This window comes from Sphaerodactylus townsendi, linkage group LG05 (assembly GCF_021028975.2).
Source record: "Sphaerodactylus townsendi isolate TG3544 linkage group LG05, MPM_Stown_v2.3, whole genome shotgun sequence".
Classification (NCBI taxonomy): domain Eukaryota; kingdom Metazoa; phylum Chordata; class Lepidosauria; order Squamata; family Sphaerodactylidae; genus Sphaerodactylus; species Sphaerodactylus townsendi.
The window spans coordinates 54,459,757-54,481,115 of NC_059429.1; the positions used below are offsets into that span (position 1 = coordinate 54,459,757).

At 41.4% G+C, this 21,359-nt stretch overlaps 1 protein-coding gene across 1 annotated transcript; it reads left to right on the forward strand.

Moving 5' to 3' along the window:
• The first annotated feature begins 1,826 nt into the window (after positions 1–1,826).
• CRYZ (crystallin zeta) lies at positions 1,827–19,441 on the forward strand. The gene is made up of 9 exons (XM_048498048.1): positions 1,827–2,001; positions 7,103–7,395; positions 7,733–7,885; positions 9,582–9,745; positions 11,059–11,110; positions 13,719–13,868; positions 16,374–16,475; positions 16,567–16,662; positions 17,799–19,441. The coding sequence occupies exons 2-9, from the start codon at positions 7,285–7,287 to the stop codon at positions 17,961–17,963; spliced, it is 993 nt and encodes a 330-aa protein (XP_048354005.1). The 5' UTR covers positions 1,827–2,001; positions 7,103–7,284; the 3' UTR covers positions 17,964–19,441.
• Positions 19,442–21,359: the final 1,918 nt, after the last annotated feature.

The following is a 21,359-nucleotide window of genomic DNA, read 5'->3' on the forward strand; positions in this document are numbered from 1 at the left end:
CACGCCGCTGCTGCTGTCCTCTCTCTGCCCTATGGAGCAGGCGGCTCAGCTGCCTTCTCCATGGGGCAGAGAGGGTTTGCATGCCCGGTGTTCCCAGCTTGCACAGCGCAATAGCAGCAGCAGCAGGCAAGTCCCTTCTCTGCCCAATGGAGCAGGAAGCGGCCTTTTCCGTGGGGCAGAGAGGGTTTGCAAGCATGGTGTCACCAGCTTGTGCAGTGCAAGAGCGGCAGCACCAGGCAGGCCGCCGCTGTCCCCTCTGCTCAACAGAATAGGCAGCTGCCTTCCCCATGTGGCAGAGGGTTTTTGCATACCTGGTGCTGCCGTCCCCTCTGCCCAACGGAGCAGGTGGAACAGCTGCCCTCTCTGTGGGGCAGAGGGTTTGCATGCCTGGCACCGCCGCCCCCTCTGCCTAATGGAGCAGGCAGCTGCCTTCTCCTTTGGGCAAAGGGGGTTTGCATGGCGCAAGAGCAGCAGCACCAGGCAGGCAAGTCCCCTCTCTGCCCAATGGAGCAGGAAGCGGCCTTTTCCGTGGGGCAGAGAGGGTTTGCAAGCATGGTGTTGCCAGCTTGTGCGACGCGAGAGGGGGAGCACCAGGCAGGCCGCCGCCGCCATCCCCTCTGCCCAACAGAGCAGGCGGCTGCCTTCTCCATGGGGCAGAGGGGGTTTGCATGCCTGGTGCTGCCGGCAGCACCAGGTAGGCCACCGCTGCTGCCCCTCAGCCCAACAGAGCAGGCAGCTGCCTCCTCCATGGGCAGAGGGGGTTTGCATGCCTGGCAATAAATGGTTATCCTGTTCGGCCCCCAACCTAAAGTGTGCTTTGAGTTTTGGCCCCCTGTGCAATTGAATTTAACACCCCTGCCCTATAGGCACTCCCAAGAAAAAGATATGCTTGTTCATTGGTGGATTAGTTTTCTATTTACATAGCGTTGTTGTTTATGGTGGAATATTCAAAGCTGTCGTCCTAAGTGGTTCCATTCTTTAGCATGATTTGAATGGGATGGTTGAAGGAATGGGATGGTTGAAGGGACTGCACTGCGAACTAATTTTGAAGTGCTCTCCCTCCCTGTGTTAAAACTGCCAGTAAATACAAAGTGACAATAATTTAAGAGAAGGGGTAGAAACATTCTCCCTCCTGTGCTAGTTTTCTATTTGCACAGAAAATTTCGTGTAACCCCAACAGGCTCGAGCTGCAGCTCTACGCACACTGACTTAAGAGCCCATGTAGGACAGTTGGACTTTTGCCTAAAGGCTCAGACTAATGGTATGGTATATTTAATTTATATATCGTCCTCCCCCGAAAGGCTCAGGGCGGTGCACAACAACATAATACTATCAATAAACATAACATCATGCAACAACCATCAACATGAGGGATTGGAGCACCTTCCTCATAAGGAGAGGCTGCAGCATTTAATTTGGAGAGGAGACGTCTGAGGGGGGATATGATTGAAATCTAAAATTATGCATGGGGTAGAATCCATATAATTCGCACAGTGTTGGCAAACAAACCGGAAAAAGCACCTAGCCTCAGCTGTACAAGCCTGTATCAGCGTATTTTCCCACGTAGCAACACCGATGCTATAGGAAAGTTACTGCTCAAATAAAACCAGCTCCACTGCACGAGCTTCTGCAAACTCCCTTTGAAAAGAAACGCTGCAAATCTTTCCGCAGAGAGAATCCCAGACTATAGAGTTTGTAGAGCAGCGTCGACCTCGAACATAGCCGGAAGTTGGAGTGCTGTGATTGGCGTTGACCATCTAGGGCTCACTCATTCCCTTGGGCATCTCTATGATAAATGCACTTTGCATTGAAAGTTAGCACGGAAGTGCCGATTGGAGCCAGGCGGCACGTGACTTGAGTTGTGTTCGGGTTTTATGCGTAGGTGTGTTCCACTGGAAACCTAGTTTGCGAGTGTCGTGAATTAACAACCCTCACGCGAAGAGCTGCTTTACCTTAGGGGCGCTGTGGGTGCAACAAGATCTTTTCTCGTCCTACGAAAGGGTGAGCGCACCAAAAGGGAAGTTCCGAGTGGGTTGCTGTGTCCGTCTATTTTATTTTACAGCAAAATGGGAGTATGTAGATTTCGGGAGTAGTTAGAAAGGCTTGAATAGTCACATGTGTGCTTATGCGGAAGGTAGCGTAAGTAGGATTGTATTGTCAGGCTGGCTCTGTTGCCAAGAAACATTACATGGTAGTAAAGTTTCAGTGCAGGACTAGTTGGAATATGTTAATTCAAACAGTAACTTCTATGTTATTATTTATTATTATTATTTATTTGACTTAATATACCGCCCAATCCCCGAAGGGCTCTGTTTCAAGTCTTTATATTAAATTTGCCGGATTTAGTTTAGGAAAGGCATGTGGCTTTATTTTTTTAAGCGTGTACAGACTTGTTAAATAGTTATAGTATTGTAGCTGAAAGTTGCCATTTAGCGTGTCATGAAAGGGTGGGATGAAAATCAAATCAATAAGTTAATTAAATATTGTGCAAGCTTTTATAGGTGGCTGTGACTTGTGAGGAAGAAACAGTGGCTTAGTGATTCTTTAAATTTGAAGCAGCTTCATCTGTAGATATATGAAATAGACATCGAGGTATATGTGAAGTCTTCTTTGCGCAGCTTTAAATTATGTCTGACAAAATGCATGAAGCTGTCTTATACAAGCCCTGTTCAGTATCGGTTAATGCACATGCATTAATGCTCATTCAATATAGTTAATGCTCATACAGTCAGAGTGTGCGCTTGAGTTTTCTTTATATATGCATTGAGTTCCTTCATGTGCAGATGAACATGTGATTGAAACTGCACCTTTAGCCAGATAGCGATTCCATTTTTATTTATAAAGTAAGTACACCTTGACTCCTAAAAATAGATGTACGTAAGTGCATGTAGGATTTGCATTCATTGGTACGAGTGAATAGGGCTACAAAGTCATACTCTTGTCTGTCATGGTTGGTAATAGCTCTTGAGAATCTTTTATATCACCTACTACCGGATCCTTTTAGCTGGAGATGCCTAGAGTTGAATTTATAACAGTTTGCATGCTAAGCAGATACTGTACTACTAAACCATGACTTTTCCCCACTTTTATTCATTTTGGGAGCAGGAAGTGTTTTTCACCCGAAGATCAACTTTATTATCTCTTAAGGGTAAAAATTAACGCGGGAGGTTAAAAATTAATTTTCACTCAAAACCACTGATTCTGAAGAGTCAAAAGATTAAAATGTTACTAGTTTCTTGAGAAGCAATGTTATTACTAGGCAGTGATGGAAGGGACAGAAAATGGGGTTGGAAAGCTAGCCTCAGATGTCTCACAAATGAAGTTTTCTAACACTCCTGCTTAAGACTTTTCTCCCTCTGCTGTTCATTTATTGTGCAACAGTCTATTCAGCACTTGCTTCTGAAGCAGGGTGCGCTGGTTAAGTGTATATAACAATGGCTTTAATCATGGAAAAATTGTGTGTGCCTGGGGAGCTACAGTTTAATTGTTCCCTTGTTTTACTCACTATTTTGGTCCTGAAGATCTGCTAGTTTTAAGATATAAGATTTTGGGGAGAATGGTAGACTGCAGTGGGCAATGGAGAATAAGTAAAAATTATGGTTGTAAAGTTAAGTAGAATTCAGCTCCTTGTTTGAAATTCAACGATAGTTAAAGGTGTGTGATTTTTCAGTTGATTTGGTTGTACTTACTACACACTTGATCTGAACCAAAAGGCCGAAAAGCAATAGGTTGTACTTACTATAGAATAGCTGTAACTCAAATACCTAGCTGTTTGTGTGATTCATCCCAAATTGTGTTATATGGACAACGGAGTTCAGCATTGGAAGTCTACAGTATATGTTGGATGCTGAAATGGAGCATTGGTATAATTTCCTATCAGACTGTAGAGAAATCTTTTACTTCTTTTGTTTCTTTTTTCTCTGTACTAAATTATTAAACTGTTTAAAACACAACTGAAACACTTTTTAAAGAAAAAAGCAATGTGTTGTCTCTGTGTTAAGTGCTGTCAAGTCGCTTCGAACTCATGACAACATTATGAATTAATGTCCTCTAAAACTAATTACCACAGTCATAAAGATCTTAAAAAGCAGTCCTTTTTTGTAGTTTTATGTAGTTTTTGACAAATGAGGAAGACCATTCGGCCAAAATACGTGATCAGGGTTGGAAACTGGTTTTTTTTTCCTATTTGTGTTATAATGGTATATGAATATATTTGTACTAGGGTAGCTATAAATCCAAAAACAAATAAATAAATAATGTAGGCTATTAAGAGCCCTGATTTTAACTGGCAGTATATATGTTCTATAGTATAATTTTTTATTATTTATATAATTTTTACAATTAAATTTGGTCCTATACATTTATTCATTCTTAATTTTTTGGGTACTTAATTTTGGTGCTTTACTATTAAAGCCCCCCCCCTTTTTTTGTTTGTCTGGTCCAACATAGGATCTGAAAATGGCCAATGGGCCTCCAGTTTGCAAACTATATCAGTATTGTCAGGTAGGGTGGGGGGCAGGGAGGGGGGAACAAGATTTTATTCACAAAAAATCTTGCAAAAGCCTCACAGCTAATTGATGAATCTTGACATTTGCAGACCTCTCAGTGAGGGTAGTCAAAGATCTAATCACTTTATACAGTTGTTCTGGGCAAGAACTAGCAGATGCAATAATATTTCCTTTTAGCGGCCTTCACAGCCATGTCATAGGAGCTCATACATGTCCTACAAGATGCTCTTGCAGCTTAGTCACAAGTATCATTCCAAACCCACTCTAGTCATCTAAGGTCCTAGTTTTTTTCCCTCCATAGCTCCAAATTATAACAAGGGCCAGTTTGGAATGGGTGTGAAGAGGACATCAGAGAGCGATTTTTGCTTGAGAGAGAGTGTTATGCTTGCCCCCTTTCAGCACATCTAACAAGTCTCTGTGGGATATCAGATCCCACAGAGTGTTCTGAAACCAACTCGATGTATAAACCTCTGTGGGGAAGCATAAATCAGCTTGCTGCCTATACCGGGAGGGATTGAGATGTCCAAATGGACCTAAAGGGCAAAATGGTTCAACCACTATCCATGGAGATCAAACCCACATCTTTCCCCATGCCAAAGATCAAATCCAGTGTGTGTGGGACCTAATACAAATTGAGACGGTCCTAGTGCTCCTACAGAAGAAACCTGGGGTAGGTTAGTTCTTTCAAGGTGACAATCTCACCCTCCCTCACCCAGGTCTCAATCATGCATGCCAAGTTCACTTTATTTTGCAGGGTAGTAATTTTATTATTAATCCTATGATTGCACAACGTCAGTGTCCTCCATGCCTTGGGCCTACCTCCTGAAGTTATAGCCCTGCTCCCTCCCAATGAGATGTTCTCTATTATAAAATCTAGACTTTTTGATTTAGAACATCAGGAATTGATGGCTCATGCAAAAAAGTTCTCTCCCCTCTCCCTTGGCATCCTTTACAGTTGCCTAGGCGTGACCAGATATTTGTTCACTCTTTCCGATCCAGAGCATCAACGTGCCATCGCTCTGGCCAGACGCAATGTGCTTCCTTCCGCTTTGAGGGATGGCAGAGGCTCCAGATCACTTCAAAGTTAATGTTTTTGCATCTGCACGTTGAAAACTGCAGAACCTGTACATCATGTCCTGTATTATTGCCCCCTTCATAACGGGGCCAGAACAAAGTTTCTCTCAATCTTATTGATGGGCTTAGAGTGCTGGACAGACCAGCAGAAGACTGTTTATTTGTTAAACAACGAATCCAAGGATGCTCTAGAGCAAACGGCCCAGTTTTTATTCATGGTCATAAACGGCCCAGTTTTTAATTTTGCTTTGCACTTTATCTTTTAATTTTTGTATTTTATTTTAAATCTTTGTAATTTATGCCATTAAAAGTTATCTGTATCTAACATCAGTGTCAAAAAAGATTTTATACCCCTCGCCTCACCACCATCGTGTTGGGACAAAGGGACGAATGTTGGAAGGAGGCTGTATCATCACACAGCTGTATCATCAACCCCTTCCATTAAAATGCTTTCTCCCACTGCCATACTTCCCAAATCCCCCAATCACTGGGATTCTTGTCTCTATGCAGGCCTTCTTTATATAAGCAATATCCATTTCCCACTCTCAATAAACAATTACCCACCACAAACAGCATATATATACCACAGTTCTCAACCATGACTAACAGTACATCAATATCACTTCCCTCACCTCAAATTACATACAGCACTATGTCCCCATTAATCTCCCAGAAGATATGTCACGGGATCTAAAAGGAGATACATAGTCTTCATAAAATCTGGACAAGCCAGGCAGTTCTTAAACTTTAAAAGAGGAAATGGTTGAAACTACCAAGCCCTCCCTGAATTGGATATTATAATAGATATCCGTTCTGCAATGAGATGTTGTCTAATGATTTCTTAAAAGTCCCAGGTAAGCCCCCCACAGATTGTCATGTGGCCATTAGTTCTTCTTGGGCCTTGAAAACAGTCTGGAGCCACTGGTGTACGTCACACCACTGGTGGTGACCTCACAGTTCCCTGAACAGACCACCTGAGTCTCTGAGTCACTTCTAAACTGACCTCCTGGATTGCAGCAGTCAGCTGGATTCTCTGTACATCACAACCTGTAATAACTGCCATCAACCCAAAAGTCTGGTTGAATGTGTAATGGTAAGCTTTAGATTTCCTGGTGCACATTTTAGAGAAGCCAGGATTAAATGTTTCCAAAGGTCTAGTGAAATGCATTTTAAAATATTGTTCTTAAGCAATCTATACTAAAATTATTGTCATTTCTGTTACATTCCAAATGACCTATGTCAGCTTGGCAGTGAAACTATTTCCCCTTTCCTCCCTATAACTATCAGTATGAATGGAATTTGTATGGTCTCTACACTGATAATAGCTAATGAACAAAAATTATTCTCCTTTTCAGTGTGGAGTAGACTAATTATCTGTATGACTTTCTGAAGATGTGACCCCAAAAGGGACTTCTTTCCTTGCTGCTAGATTTGTGTGTATGCATTTTTAGCAGACTTGATTAATTGAGTCCACTCAGTTTCTTCTCCACACTGATGCTGGTTTATTTTTTCCTTTGCAGGCTAAAGAATTTTATGCAGTGCAATCCAAAAGCAACACATTGTGGAACACAATGAAATGAGCGGTGAACCTCTGATTTAAATTTCAGCCGAAGAGCAAGTTTTTTTATCCCTTCCCTTTGAAGTGGAAAAGGCAGTGAAGATTAACACACTGAATCTTTATCACTTGGATTTCTGCGTTTCCATGGCAACAGGGAGAGCTGTGATGAAAGCTGTCAGAGTGTTTGAATTTGGTGGACCTGAAGTGCTTAAGTTGCAGTCAGATGTCTCCTTGCCAGTTCCAAAAGCCAAACAGGTGAAAGTGAATGCCTTAAGCTGAGATTTCAGTAAATGGAATTTTATTATTTAACATTTATTACAAGCTCCAGTTAAACGTATACAAAGCAACATGCAGACAAAGTGAAAATTGATTCAATATGAAAGAATAGCTCACATTGCTATTTTAGTAAAATAAAATTCTTCCATCTACCACTGAATGAGTGATGTTAAGTTTCGAGTGACTTTTAATAAGCTGACTTTATGCTGCTTGCATATGAACAACTTATTCGTTTTGTATATCTTTTTTAAAGTGTGCATGTAAAAACAGCTAACTGTTTTTCTTCTTAAAATTGTCTACCACAATTCTTCTTCAGGTTCTTATTAAAGTTCATGCCTGTGGCATTAATCCAGTGGAGACCTATATTCGTAATGGAACTTATCCTAGAAAGCCAGCTCTACCTTACACACCAGGTTCCGATGTGGCTGGGGTAATAGAAGCAGTTGGAGACCATGTAACCACTTTCAAGGTATTCTGGGTGCTCATTTGGTTTATGTAGACTTGGGTTTGGATCCAGGGGGAAACTTCCATTGATGGAAAGGGGGTGTTTTTCACTGATAGCAAGCATGCACCAATCAGCTGTTGATAATTAAAGTTCATCATGAAGCACTGGGTTATATCGGAAGAACTATGAGCAAGATGGTACTTTCCTACTCTGTTCTTCTTCCCCTGACATTCTGCTCCTGAAAATCAAGAGATCCTTATATCTACAATGGGTAGAAGTAACCATAGGAAGGACTCAACTGGATCAGTCCAGTGGTCCGTCTAGTCCAGCATCCAGTCTCTCACAATGGCCAACTAATTCTTCTGGAGGCCCCAATAGTAGGACATAGAGGCCCTTATGATTCCTCCTAGCACTGGTATTCAGAAGTTTATGGTACAGGGATTCCCAGCATGGTGCCCACTAAGTGTTTTTAGATGTGGGAGGGGCTAGGTGGGGCTTTTGCTCTGCAGGGCTTCTGATTGGCCACAGGAGATCTTCTTGCCTGTGCAGATTTTTAAGAAATTGCTTCAGCAGTAGCTGATACCCTAGCACAATGCTGTATTCTTTATGACTAAAGATGATCATCAACAGAGTTTCTGTTTGAAATGTTGAAGAGTTACTATTTGACCTCAAGCTATGTGACCTCATTTCCCTGATATTTTGTGGTTGGTCTTTCTACATCAGCTGTTTTTGTAGTTGCTCTAACCACCTGGTGTTAGACTTTCAAAAGTATCTGCAGGCTCAGAAACTTGAGAACATCTACTCTTGCAGAAGGAGGAAACTGGCAAAAAAAATTTATACTCTCTCCCTCTGTCAATGGTGGAAAAAACTCTGCCTGTTCTTTTTAATTTTTCCCCTTTTTTGATCTTCTGGCCCCCAAAATAAGTTTAAAAGTTGATTTCTTTGTGAAAAGGTCAAGCCATATTTTGACCATAATGCTTCATTTCCTAAAAAAAGTTATCCTTTAAGTTGTAGTCTTGTATACTGAAATCATTCCAAATAACAGAACCTCCTGCTTTCAAAAGTTTAAAAATGTTTGCTTGCTTGCTATTTTTGGCACTTCGAACAAAGTAATCGTTATAATCACTTATCCTAATTTCACCAGAAGCTTTGCAGAAGTATCTCCAATAACTAAAATCCATGTAGCACTGACATAGATCATAGATATGCATTCATTCTCTGTAATTACTTAAATTGTTGTAATGACAATAAAGACCAATGTATCCATAAATTAACTTCAGTGAGTTAGTTTCAATTGAGGTTCAATTGCATTATCTTCTTTGGAAGTTTTTAATATGCTGTTTTTCTCATTGCCATTTTCTGAGTTTGTGACTGACCCTTGTTAAGATTTTGTGAAGAGTATTTGCTTGCAAACAAGTAGAAGTGTGTAAAGAATCAAGAGTTGTCTAAAATGTTTGCAATCCTGTTAAGGGTTGAATTGTGGTAGATTGCACCTCTTCTTATTCCTAGTGTTTTACATATTTCCATATATGAGCTGCAGGTTCTAAGTTGCATTTTATATATATATAAAGGGACAGCTGTCCAGAATAATCTTTCTGTTCTCCTTTCATCTTTAACAGAATTTGATTTATCTTTTATAAAATGCTAATTGATATTTTTGTTGCAAATTATGCAACAGTTCGTAACAATAATTCACTTGGTGTTTGTTTTCTCCTACCAGACTGGAGACCGGGTTTTTACTTTTCATACCATTTCTGGTGGCTATGCAGAGTATACCATTGCTTCAGTTGACACAGTTTTTCCCTTATCTGATAAACTGGATTTCAAGCAAGGTGCAGCAATTGGAATTCCATATTTTACTGCATTCCATTCTCTGTTTCAAAAGTAAGCTGTCACATGCCAAAAGTTCAAATAGAGACTCTTTCGTCCTTATCTTTGGGACCATATGCTGTCTTTTGCCTTATGTCTTTAATGTAGCATACTTATGGCCCTGCTGTAATACCCTCCTCTCCTTTTGAGCTGGCATGAAAGAGGAATACTTCTGAGGTTGAGAAACAATGTGAAGAAAATCTTGGTAGTGTCTGCATCTATGAAAATATCTTTAGATACTTAAATTCCAGGACTGGAGCTGTGAATGGGCAAAACATATGTTTCTATAAAGCTTAAAAGGACCTCAGGTTTACAGAAAAATGTGACATCTGAAAAAAATAGATTGGGGAGTTCAAAAAATTCAAAAATGATAAAAAGAGTACCTGTACCTTGAAGAAATGGATTATTTCAGTGGCTGCTGCTACCGATTCCAGGTTTCAGTTTTTGTCAGTATAAGCAAGGGATGCGGGGGGGGGGGGGGGCATAGCTCTTATCAGGCCTATTTTGCCCTTTGAGGGAGAACTCACTAGGGTCAGGCCTGGGTAGAGTTACCAGCTCCACACTGTGAAGTTCCTGGAGATTTCTTAATGAAGTCCCGAGATATGGTTCTGGTTTTTATTCTTATTGCGAATCAGTTTTATGGTATTTTTTAAAGTTGTTTTATCATTGTTGTTCACCGCCCTGAGCCCCTTGGGGGAGGGCGGTTTAGAAATCAAATAAATAAATAAATGTCAGGGTGTGATGATGAATGGCAGAGAAGGAGAGAATGAGGCAGAGACAGGAGAGATAGTATGAGGATTGTTAGGAGGAGTGAAAGAGGAAATTGAGCACCACACAACTGGCATAGTTTTCTGGGCAGAGGTTTTTGGAGTGGGGAAACAGAGGGAACGCTTAAGACAGAGGAGCGGATGAAGGTTGGTTGATTGTTGGGTGGGAAGAAAGGAAACAGAAAGAGGAAATAGTGGATGAGGGAGAAATGAGATGCCTCTTGCAAGTCCCTGCAGGTTCTAAGTTGCATTGCATGAACTGGTTCTGTTGACAGTACTGTTAGGGGAGTTGTGATCTGAAGGAAGTTGGTTGTTCAGTATTCTAGAGCCTGTTATATGCCAAATGATACTGTAGCTACTATGTGAAAATTCGCAGAAACATTTGTGAAAATTCTGTTGCTGCCATGAATTTAGTAAATGAGCTCTAAAAAATTTGGATCCATTTCCCGTTGAAAATCCAGGTACAAAATGCACATTTACTATCATTATTGTAAGTTTATACCATGGTTGCAATTAGCAGTAAAATAGTTATCATGTTGATGATCTGAATGTTCTTTTCAGAGGAGATGCTAAAGCAGGAGAAACCTTGCTGGTCCATGGAGCAAGTGGAGGAGTAAGTATCTTGAAAAATTTAATGGCTTTAATTGTAATCCTGTAACATTATTGGGTTAGTAACCCCAATTTTAGTGTTAAAAATTGAGGCTTGGATCCTGTTCAACACTTGCAGAAAGTGCTGGGCAGAGTATATTTTTCACTTTTACCAGATATAATCTGTGAGCCTATATTGGAGATTGAGGAACCCATGTGAACAAACAGCTGTGCAACTTATGTTCGAGTACTGTGCAGGGGAAAACTACTGAAGTCTCCCTTTGTTAGGTCTTGGAACCTTAAGCCAATAAATGGACTCTGAAGTAGCATTTATTGAAGAGGTATCGAAGGACCATACTTGGCAAAGCGAGTTCTGATGAAGCTGGCATTCACAGTCCCCTTTAATCCCCATTGAAAGTCCCCTCCCATTTTCCCAAGACATTGTGAAAAACAGTCTTTGGAGCTAAAATTGGTGGCAGATAGCAAGAGAAAGCCACCTGGCTTCCTGCCCTATGAGATAACAGGTGTAATACAGTTTTCATGGGACAGAGGTACCAAGGGAAGCCTAGTTGACTACAAAGCATGTGAAGCCATGAAGTAAAGATCTAGAAAAGAATGCACAGATGGCAGTGGATACATATAGCAGGCTGGTTACATATATTTTTCTAGCAGCATTAATTTGTTATTTCAAGCAGTTACATGGATCTGGGAATGTATCACAATCACCTAGATAACATCTCCCTGTCACCCTTCCTATCAGCAGAGCTTCTAGCACCAATAGAGATGTTGCTGTGGAACAGGCAGGTGGGGCACTCTTGCCCATCTTCCCATCTTCAGTGCTGCTGTGTGTGTTATGTGTAAATTTCCTGACCTCTGGAATAATTTTTTCATTGTTCTCAAGTGGCTGCTGAAGGAAGAGGGAGGCAGAAAAAAATTTACTTCTCAAAGCTTGTCTTGTTGGTTCTTAAGTTCCAATTTTAGGTCAGTCTTCTATTTTTCCTGTCCTGATCTGAAGTAAATACCCAATGCTAAGGATGAATATAATCATGGTTGTTCCTGTTCTATATGTACAGGCATCGAGTAGCCTGGATTTTGTCGGGTCTTTTTCAGCAGTTTGTTAGCCTTCAGAGGTGTGGAGGAAAACTAATGAGACATATGTAGGTTTGGTCTCTTGTGGAGCTAAACACGTGCCCTTCCATAATTCTTACTTTCTGCCACTCTGCCCCCAGTTGGTAGTGGTTAAATACTTGTAAATTGTGTAAAATTTAATTTTATTTGCTGAAAGAGTCTGTTACATGCTGGCCAAAGTTTTCTGTTCTGTACAAAAAAGTGAATTTTCCTTTATAGACAAGGATAATAAAGGCCTGTCCTGCACAGCCTAAAGAAGACTTCCTGGGGATGTTAAAAAAGGGTGTCCTGGGAAGGCACTAAACAGATTTCTTCCCAAGATGACTTCAGGACACCTTATTTTAGCTCACTGCTTCAAAGTGACCTTTTTCCCCTAAGCCACCTGCAAGACATCTCCTACCTGACTGTGTGGAATGCAGAGCGCAGGTGGAGTCTTATTTTTCCTGCCTGACCATTTTGCTGCCTGGTCAGTTTCACCTTCACTTACGCCTGACATTTTGTCTGCAACTGAAGGGATACTCCCTGCCACCATTTGCTGAAGGTTGTTCCAGGATGTTTCCTCAGGCTCTGATCCTGGCCTAAAAGTACACAGCCTAAAGTTCTCAGCCTAAAAGTACACAGTTGTACTCAGCTGATCCTGCTGATTCCTGTTTATTTTACATTTTATTTTGGAGTAGCTATCCTCAAGGATACGCAGACATGCATAAGAATCTTAGCTGCTCTGAGGACATTCAGTGAAAAGCATTGGGACTGTGGAGGACAGCTCTACTGCCCATTGAGACACACAGATCAACCTTCAGCAAATGACAGCAGGGAGAATTCCTTCAGCTGCATACAAAATACCAGGCGCAAGCGATCAAAGAGAGCAGAGAGCAAAGCAGTCAGGTGGGAAACAGCCACTGTTTCCTCTGACACCTTTGCTGTCTGGAAAGCACACCATAAGTTGCCTCTTTTAAAGTGTCCCCTGGACGCCTTTTTTGTGCTGTGTGGAATGGACCAAAGTTATTCTAGACACAGGCACTACTGTACTACACAGGAGTGTTTCACATGCATATATTTTCTGTAGAGTGTTCTTGGACTTGTATTAATACTTGTACTGGTATGTTTAGTGCATGTGGATGGACAAATGAGAAGAATTATATGTTTGATTATCCTATTCCTGCTTTTTTACACCATAGCCAAGTGAAATTCAGGGGGTTAGTGCTCACGTTTATTCTCTTCATAGCCTAGGGCCCTTGTACTTGAAGCATGGCCTCTCCCAGTATTTCCACATAGCAGTTCCATTCTTTCTAGCAGGACTTCTTGCTAGTAGCCCCTTTTAGAGACTCTTGACAAAGATCTGGGATAAGAATTTTTCACAGGTTTCCCCATATCTATGGAATAGCATCCTGGAAAAAGTTAAAAATGTTCCTGTTGGAGACTTTAGTGGATAAAGGAAGCACAGGTTAGTTGTGCTCTTTCTCAAGTACTCTTTCTCTCCCAAAATATTTATTTCAAATTTCTAGGTTGGAATAGCAGTATGCCAGATTGCAAGAGCCTATGGTTTGAAGGTTTTGGGCACAGCTGGTACTGAAGAAGGAATAAATCTAGTTCTGAAAAATGGAGCCCACAAAGTATTCAATCACAGGAAGAAGGATTACTTGGTTCAGATTAAGGTAATATAGTTGTATTTTTGATTCCTCACAATAGTCAAAGCTCAATGGCTGATTGATTTAATAGAATGCAATTGTCACAGGGGCTCCCAACCTTTTTGAGTCTGCAGGCACCACAGGTATATTGACAAAGTATTATGGGCACCACCCAAAAATGGCTGCCACAGGAGGTGTACCCAGCCTTAAAATGTGTGAGACACCATTATTCATCACTCAGGTAGCAGTTTTTCAACATGGAACCTAGCATGGTGTAGTGGTTAGAATGTCAGACTAGGAGGTTCACATCCTCAGTCTGTCATCCAAGTTGCTGGGCGACCTTGAGCCAGTCACATAGTAAATGTCTAACCTACATGGTTGTTGTGGGGGATAAAATGAAGAGGTGAGAAGACAACTGGCTCACATGAAATTTTTTTTTTCATATTCCTGACAGCAGTGGGAGTGACAAGGACCAGAGCGACTTGCTGCAGAGGATGAACGAACTTTTCTTTCACCTTCGTAGTGGTGGGGAGGGATTGCCTAAGGCAGGCAGTAGCTTACCTAGTAATTCAGGACACATCATCCTACAATGGTTTCTGCTTGGATTTTTTTTAATCTACCAGAGATTACCTTTAGGGTAGGGCTGATGGGTAATGTCCAATGTCTAAGACCTCTTGGTGGGCTGGATAACATGGGAGGAGATGATCCTTTGTGTATCCGGGCCCAAACTTTTTAGCTAGATTGGTAGCCAGATGACTGCTACATTTTGGACCAATTGAAGTTTTTGAACTGTTTTCAAAGGCAGGCCCAAGTAGAGCACATTAGAGCAGAGGTGTAGCGCCAACAGGGACATCTGGGGCGGCTTGTCCCAGGCGCTGTGGGAGGCGGAGGTGCCGGGCAGGCGAAACCCCCTCTGCAGCCCAGGAGCAGGTCACTAGCTCCAGTGTGGGTGGTGGGGAAATGGTGGCCGATCGCAGCCTGTGCCTGGAGGCCGCCACTTCTCCTCACTCTGCGAGAGGCAGCAGCACCAGGCAGGGAAACCCCCTCTGCCCAATGGAGCAGGCAACTGCCTGCTCTGTGGGGCAGAGGGGAGATGGCAGCCTCCAAATTTTCTGCCCCCCCCCCCTCCGGATCCCCGTACCTCACTATCATAACTTGGAATGTAAGGTAAGTGGTCGGGGGGGAGGGGGGGGCTCACAGGCTGCCCTGAGCACAGCTTTGCCCAGCTACACCTCTGTATTAGAGTAATCTAACTTGGATGTGATCAGAGCAGGGATCACTGTGGCCAGATCATCTTTGCTGAGGACAGCTGTGAACCAGTTGGAGTTACATGACATAGAGAATACCTGAGCCTCCAATTGTAGGTCACAATCCGGTAGCATTGCCAAGGCTTCTTCAAGGGGAGTTCTGCCTCCTTCAGGACAGACTGACTTGACAATTCCAACCAATATTACCTCAGTCCTGTCTGGATTGATCTTTCCCAAAAATTTTTGGCAAAGCCAGTTTGGGAGGGAGCTTGGGAAAGAAGGAAGAAACCCCAGAGGTATTTCCTTACTCTCCACTCAACAGGCACTTTGTGAATTAGGTGGGGATGAGTGGAAATTCTGAAAGAACTGTGACTCTCCCAAGATCACCCAGCAGGCTTCAAGTGGAGCAGCAGGGAATCAAACCTGGTTCTCTAGAGCTGTTAACCATTGTACTATGCTGGCTTTCACTATGTGCAAAAGATTTCTTGGAATACAACAGAATATTTCTTGGTATGTAAAATATATATTTGTTTGTAAATCCCTGTTCCAGTGAGGCCAAAGCATGCCCATTCAAGAGCCAGAGAATGTTGAGTTTCATTGAAAGGAAGAGGGAATATGCTTCCAAGACTCAGAGAAATTGTATCCTGGAGCTGGATTATGTATGTGTAAGGCTTAGTGTTTGTGCATGTGTTCAATGAGGCATTAATTGCTCAGCTTCTCCCCTTCAACGTGGAGCACAGGGAGGGAGAAGTAAAAGCAATCATTTCCAATTTTCTATTACTCAGGTGTTGAACTATAAGAGCAACTTCTTTCTTGCTTCACCTTGAGCACTTGCACCCAAGACACTTGGGCTGTGGTTAGCTGGAAGCTGCTTCTCGAAATCCAGACCTAGGAATTGTGCTGTTGGGAGGGAAGGGAGTTTCCCAGTTTTTTAGCTACATTCATACCCTGCCTTTCTACTTCTCATGCCCAGCTTCTCTTTTACTTAATACCTCACTTTAAACGTTTGCTTTAAAATTGAGCTGTGCGGTTGCTTAAACTCACACAAACAAAAAGATACAGAATGTATCTTTTCCCATGATTGCTTTGGAACACCTCAATTCCGTCGAAGATATGGAGGTAGTGCAGCTACACGAACAATGCATACGTCAGGGATATCCATACTGCTTTTTATCAGCAGTTAAATTTTATTTTAGCATTTAACTTGTGATTTTTCTTATCTGTCAAGCAAGAAATGTGCATGACTGTCATATGAAACAATTTATTTTAAACTATTTTTGTGTAGGAAACCACAGGTGATCAAGGCATAAACATAATTATAGAAATGCTGGCTAATGTCAACCTTGCCAGTGACTTGTTACTTTTAACCCAAGGAGGAAGGGTGATGGTAAGTAGTCATTTTAGATCTTCAATCACAAACTTAATGCAAGATGTGCAGTTGTCACTATCTCACTTTTCCACAATCAATTTCATGTTAGGTTGTGGGAAGCAGAGGTCCCATTGAGATAGACCCTAGAGAGACTATGGCAAAGGAGTCAAGCATCAGGGGAGTTTCTTTGAATGCTGCATCGCAGGTAAAATAAATCATACAGTATTTTACAGAAATTGTTTAGATACAGCAACACACGTTTTCCATAACACTGTCTCAGAGGTGTAGACTGCTTCTAGTTCCAAACTGTGTGACATTCTGAACATTCTTTTAAATTCCCTTCTTTCTTCCTCTCATTTGGTTCTTTCACATTCAAAAACTTCATGTAAGTTCTTGGAAGCGATTTACTCCTTATTCAGAAATGTTGGACTGGCCAGTGACATAATGTCTTTCGAGATTTGGTCTTACATTTTGATGTGACAAACGTTCTGTTGGTATTTCAATATAATGTAAACTATCCCACCCACACATGATGTATATAGATGCAGAGAATTCTAAACACGTTATTTTACAATTGTTGTATTGGACAACAGTCAGAGTTCTAGTGTTAGATTCAGGCTAAGTTGGTCATTTCCATTGATCCCCCCTTCTTGCTGTTGAACGCCCTGCTTATGTCATTCCTCAGGATCTTTATCAAGACTGTAGTCATCAGCGAGTAACTTCCTAGCAATCTCTGGGCTAAGTAAGTTCATAGGTGCAGACTTGTGTTCAATTGAGCTTATTTGTTCAAGGTCATTTCCCAGGACAGTAGTTAATTGTAGCAGGAAAATTCTGGATGGGAGCGGGTCATTTGACTCCTAGATGGGAAAAGTCAGTTGCTTTAAGTCAGGAAAGTTCAGCCAAAACAGCATTTGGATTATCAGTTGGGGTCATCAGGTTATGGGCAGCATTTTGCATAAAATACTCATTATTGTAGGAGCAGGTACTTTCCCCTTTCTTTGTTCTGTCATGCTGCCAGGGTGAAAATAAACTCTTCTTATGCCTCAAAGACAATCTATGCTGAGTAGACTATGAGTATGTAGAGTTTGATTGTTTTATGTTTATTCTTGGTGTCAACACCAAGATGCAGTTCTGTTTGCTTTAAGTAATTTTTTTAAACTTCTTTAAGTAAACTTTATTTTTTAATCTGGTGGTGTGAGTTTCTGGCCAAACCAGAAGTCCCCTTTTGCCGTCATAATCTCCTATCCCCCAGAAACAGTTTTTATGGAGAATCTCTGAAGAATGGAAGACTTCTTTCCTGTAAACAAATGTTTAATTGCAAATGTTGTCTTCTCTGTTTAGGAGGAGCTGGGTGAATGTGCAGCTTCGATCCTTGCAGGTATAGAAGCTGGTTGGCTGAAACCGGCAATAGGTCCTGAATATCCATTGAAGAAGGCAACTGAGGCTCACAGAGATATAATCCACAGCCAGGGTGCTTTGGGGAAGATGGTGCTTGTTATTCATTAAGTACTTATGTCCTTAACATTTACAATGATCGCAACATTCTTGGAATACTTTGCAAATTATGATTTTGAGATGTAAGATGCAGCAGTTGCAAAAGGCTCTGATTTGAACATTTCATATCAAAGTTATAAAGATTAGTGGTTAATGACTGGCTAGCCCGTCCTGGAAAATATGTTGTTTGTTCTTTTATGCAGTGTATAAAAGATGATCTTTCTGGTGGATTCACATGAAACTGCTATAGGGGCCTTCTCTTCATCTCTCCCTTGAAAATGCTGGATGTACCTTTGCTTGCTGAGGTGCTTGCTGAGGATAGAATTGTGCCTAAAATTCCTCTTCCTTAAAAAAAATTACATGCATGGTAAAGTAATGAGAGTATACACTCTGTTTTTTCTTTTGTACAATGAGCTCAATAGCTAAAGCAATTATGGTGGACCCCCAATAGAAGTACTGTGAGACTTGTCCTCTCTCCTGATGAGACTCCCAATCTGAACCTCAGTCCCCTCTTAGTTGTTCTGAAGGAGATCCCATTAAAAGCCTAAGTGAATGGGTATCCTGAGGATGAATCTCAGATAGCACATTTAGTCTGCCACAAGCAACAGACATTCTATCACAGAGTCAGGAGGTCAGTGATATGCACAGACCATTTACCTACCTCCATCTCCAGGGCTTGGGTAATTCCAGTATATCCCTTGTTTCAAAGAATGCTTCATCAAAGCAACGTGAACCAATTTCATGTGATCCTTAAGCGTCTCCTTTGATCCAGATATTGATCAAAATCTGATTGACTCAGGATGATTCATCAAGGGGAGATTGTATTGTTTCACAGATTCTTTATGGCAGCCCCACCTTGGAAGGTTAGGTGTCACTTCCTAATCTGCTAGCAGATCTGAACAGCAGTTATCCTCAAACTACCTAGTCAAATTCCAACTTTATTTCCTTGGAACAATGCCAATCCTGGGAAGGTGTGATCCCATGTCTAGATATGGGGCTTTCCCCCCTATAAGGATCAGCCCAAGTCAGTGCCAGATTCTTTCACTACCTGAATACTTGTGGGATCCTTTCTCTCTTTCCTCGATACTCTGTTGCCTTAGATTTCTCCTGCATAGATTCCCCATTATTTTCAGTCTCTCACATACCTTGGATCAGGTAGTATCACCCTTCTAAATGTCTTCCTTTTCCTAGCCTTGCCTTATTCATCATCCTTATTCCATCCTCAATGTGTGTGTGCACATTTGGGAGAGAGATGTTTATTGTGGTCTAGTGTCTTAGCCCTTCGGGAGAGGGTGGTATATAAATTTGATGAAATAAATAAATAAAAATAATAATAGTGTATCTTCTTGTAGTTCATATTTAATTCACTCATGGTCTTATAGTTGAGTGATGAATTATTAGTGAATAAAAACTTTTAATTAGTTTGGAGTTGATCTGTGTTACTTTTCTCTTGGAACATTGCTCTGGAATAAAATCCTCATATACACTGATAAAAGTTTCCTTGTTTATCCATCTGTAAACCCTGCAACTAGCTAGTTTCCCCATCTCTGTGTCCAGTTCAAGTAATAGCTCCATTCAAGAGCAGGCAAGGAAGGGCAGGGTAGACTACAGCACAGGGAAACTTGGCTGGGATACTCCCCATGCTGGGTACACCCTTCATACATCACAGAAAGGAGGCAGGACTCTTGATGCTGAGCCATGGACAATTCAATCACTGAAGCTGACAGCATTCCCACCCCTCTTAGGTAATCTTGGGTCACAGCAGAAGTCCTTTAAGATAGCAGGGATGGAAGGAGCACAGGAAAAGAAAGCCTGAGCCAAGAATTCAAACACCTCTGATGCCCACATCTAACGGGATCATATCCCTTTTCATGAGGCTTTAAGCAAGTCCAGGAAATCATTCAGAGGACTGGTGTGGAGCAAGGGTGAGACCAACTAGGGTGAGACAGAACTTCCCCCCTTCCCCAGTGACTACCATCTACTGCTAAAGGACATTGGAGTGGAAGCCTCAGGCTTCATCCCTTGGAATTCGAAACCTGACAGGTACGTTGTTCTGCTTCGTCATGTTCATACTGTGTAGCCAGAGAATCTACAATTCACATATTTATTCTGACAACATGACTGAGAAGTGTCATAGAAAATTTATTTAGGGTGGAATATAGTTTTTTCCATTTTCCTTACCAGTCAAAGTTTTACAAAAGATTGATAAGCATAACTGTACTTCAAGTTGCCCAAGCAGAGCTGGATCCTTTCCTAGAATGTCTCGAGTTTTTTAAGGGCATGTATCATTGAATAAAGGTGTGCCTTCATGTACGATGGGACAAAAGTATATTTTGTTCTTAAACATACTTACCAAAATATAAAACTTAAAAGTGAGAACAGCATGATTGTGCTAGAAGAGGACAGCAAGAAATAAGTAGCCCAGGCCATGGAATTTATTCATCCAGTGGCCTAAGGCAATTTCTTTTCTTTTATATATTGTTGGGTTTTTTAAATGAAATTGTAAACCACCTTCAGTAGTTAAAGGGAAGGCTTTTGAATAAATACTTTCCTGTGAGGCTGAAGCTCAAATTTATTAGCTTAGTTGAAGGTTTACAATCATGATTCTCACAGTATTGTGTTCTTCATGAGAAGCATGTAAATTAGTACTGACAGCAATAAATATGACCTAAAATCTTGGCATCCATTGGCACAGTTCCCTTTGCAAATGACCACCAGCAGTTCAAAACATTCCTGCAGGTGATCATGTATGATGTAAGGCAAATCCGAAGCTGCTATTGCCTGATTGACAATAGAATAATTATATGGGAGCAAGCATGGTTTAAACCATTTTAATTTATGATGGGCTTTCTGAAAATTAGGGCCACGTTATGTTGTGGGGCTGTGCAACCCTATTAGTTTAGGTTATAGTCCCTCTTTTTCCTGGGGCTGGATTGGCTTACTGCCTGCCTCCAAGTTGCTGAAGCTTGATTGGACAGAAGATGCTAATTAGGAAATTAGAACACAAATTAAGACTGCAGACAGTCCTTTGACCCCTTATCAGTATAATTAACAGCAGATCTTCCTGTGACAGATGGACTGTCATCTGTTGAGTATTCTCACTTGATGCAGAGCAGCAATATTTGCAATGGGAAATTCTACCATTCTGCTTCAAGTCAGTGCCTGGCTAATCAACTAAAGGCTTGTTGTACTCAGAAGCAGTAAGTCTAGAAGCATGTCAATACTAATCATGTATTGATCTGGCTTTCCTGCTCAGTGTCACTGAAGGTGATTATGTTACTAGATTGCTTGATTCATCAAAGGGTGGTGGAAATTGAATGTTGGTGTGAAAAGTGGAACTTTAGAGGAGGAGAGTCTTCAGGTTATTGATGTTCCCTGTGTTGGTAACACAGACATTGTAGATGGAGA

Bases quoted from the DNA above. Each gene is read 5' to 3' on its own strand.
- CRYZ (XM_048498048.1), top strand. From the start codon at position 7,285: ATGGCAACAGGGAGAGCTGTGATGAAAGCTGTCAGAGTGTTTGAATTT. The intron at 9,746-11,058 runs GTAAGCTGTCAC...TGTTCTTTTCAG, and splicing joins TTCCATTCTCTGTTTCAAAA to AGGAGATGCTAAAGCAGGAG. The intron at 16,476-16,566 runs GTAAGTAGTCAT...ATTTCATGTTAG, and splicing joins CCCAAGGAGGAAGGGTGATG to GTTGTGGGAAGCAGAGGTCC.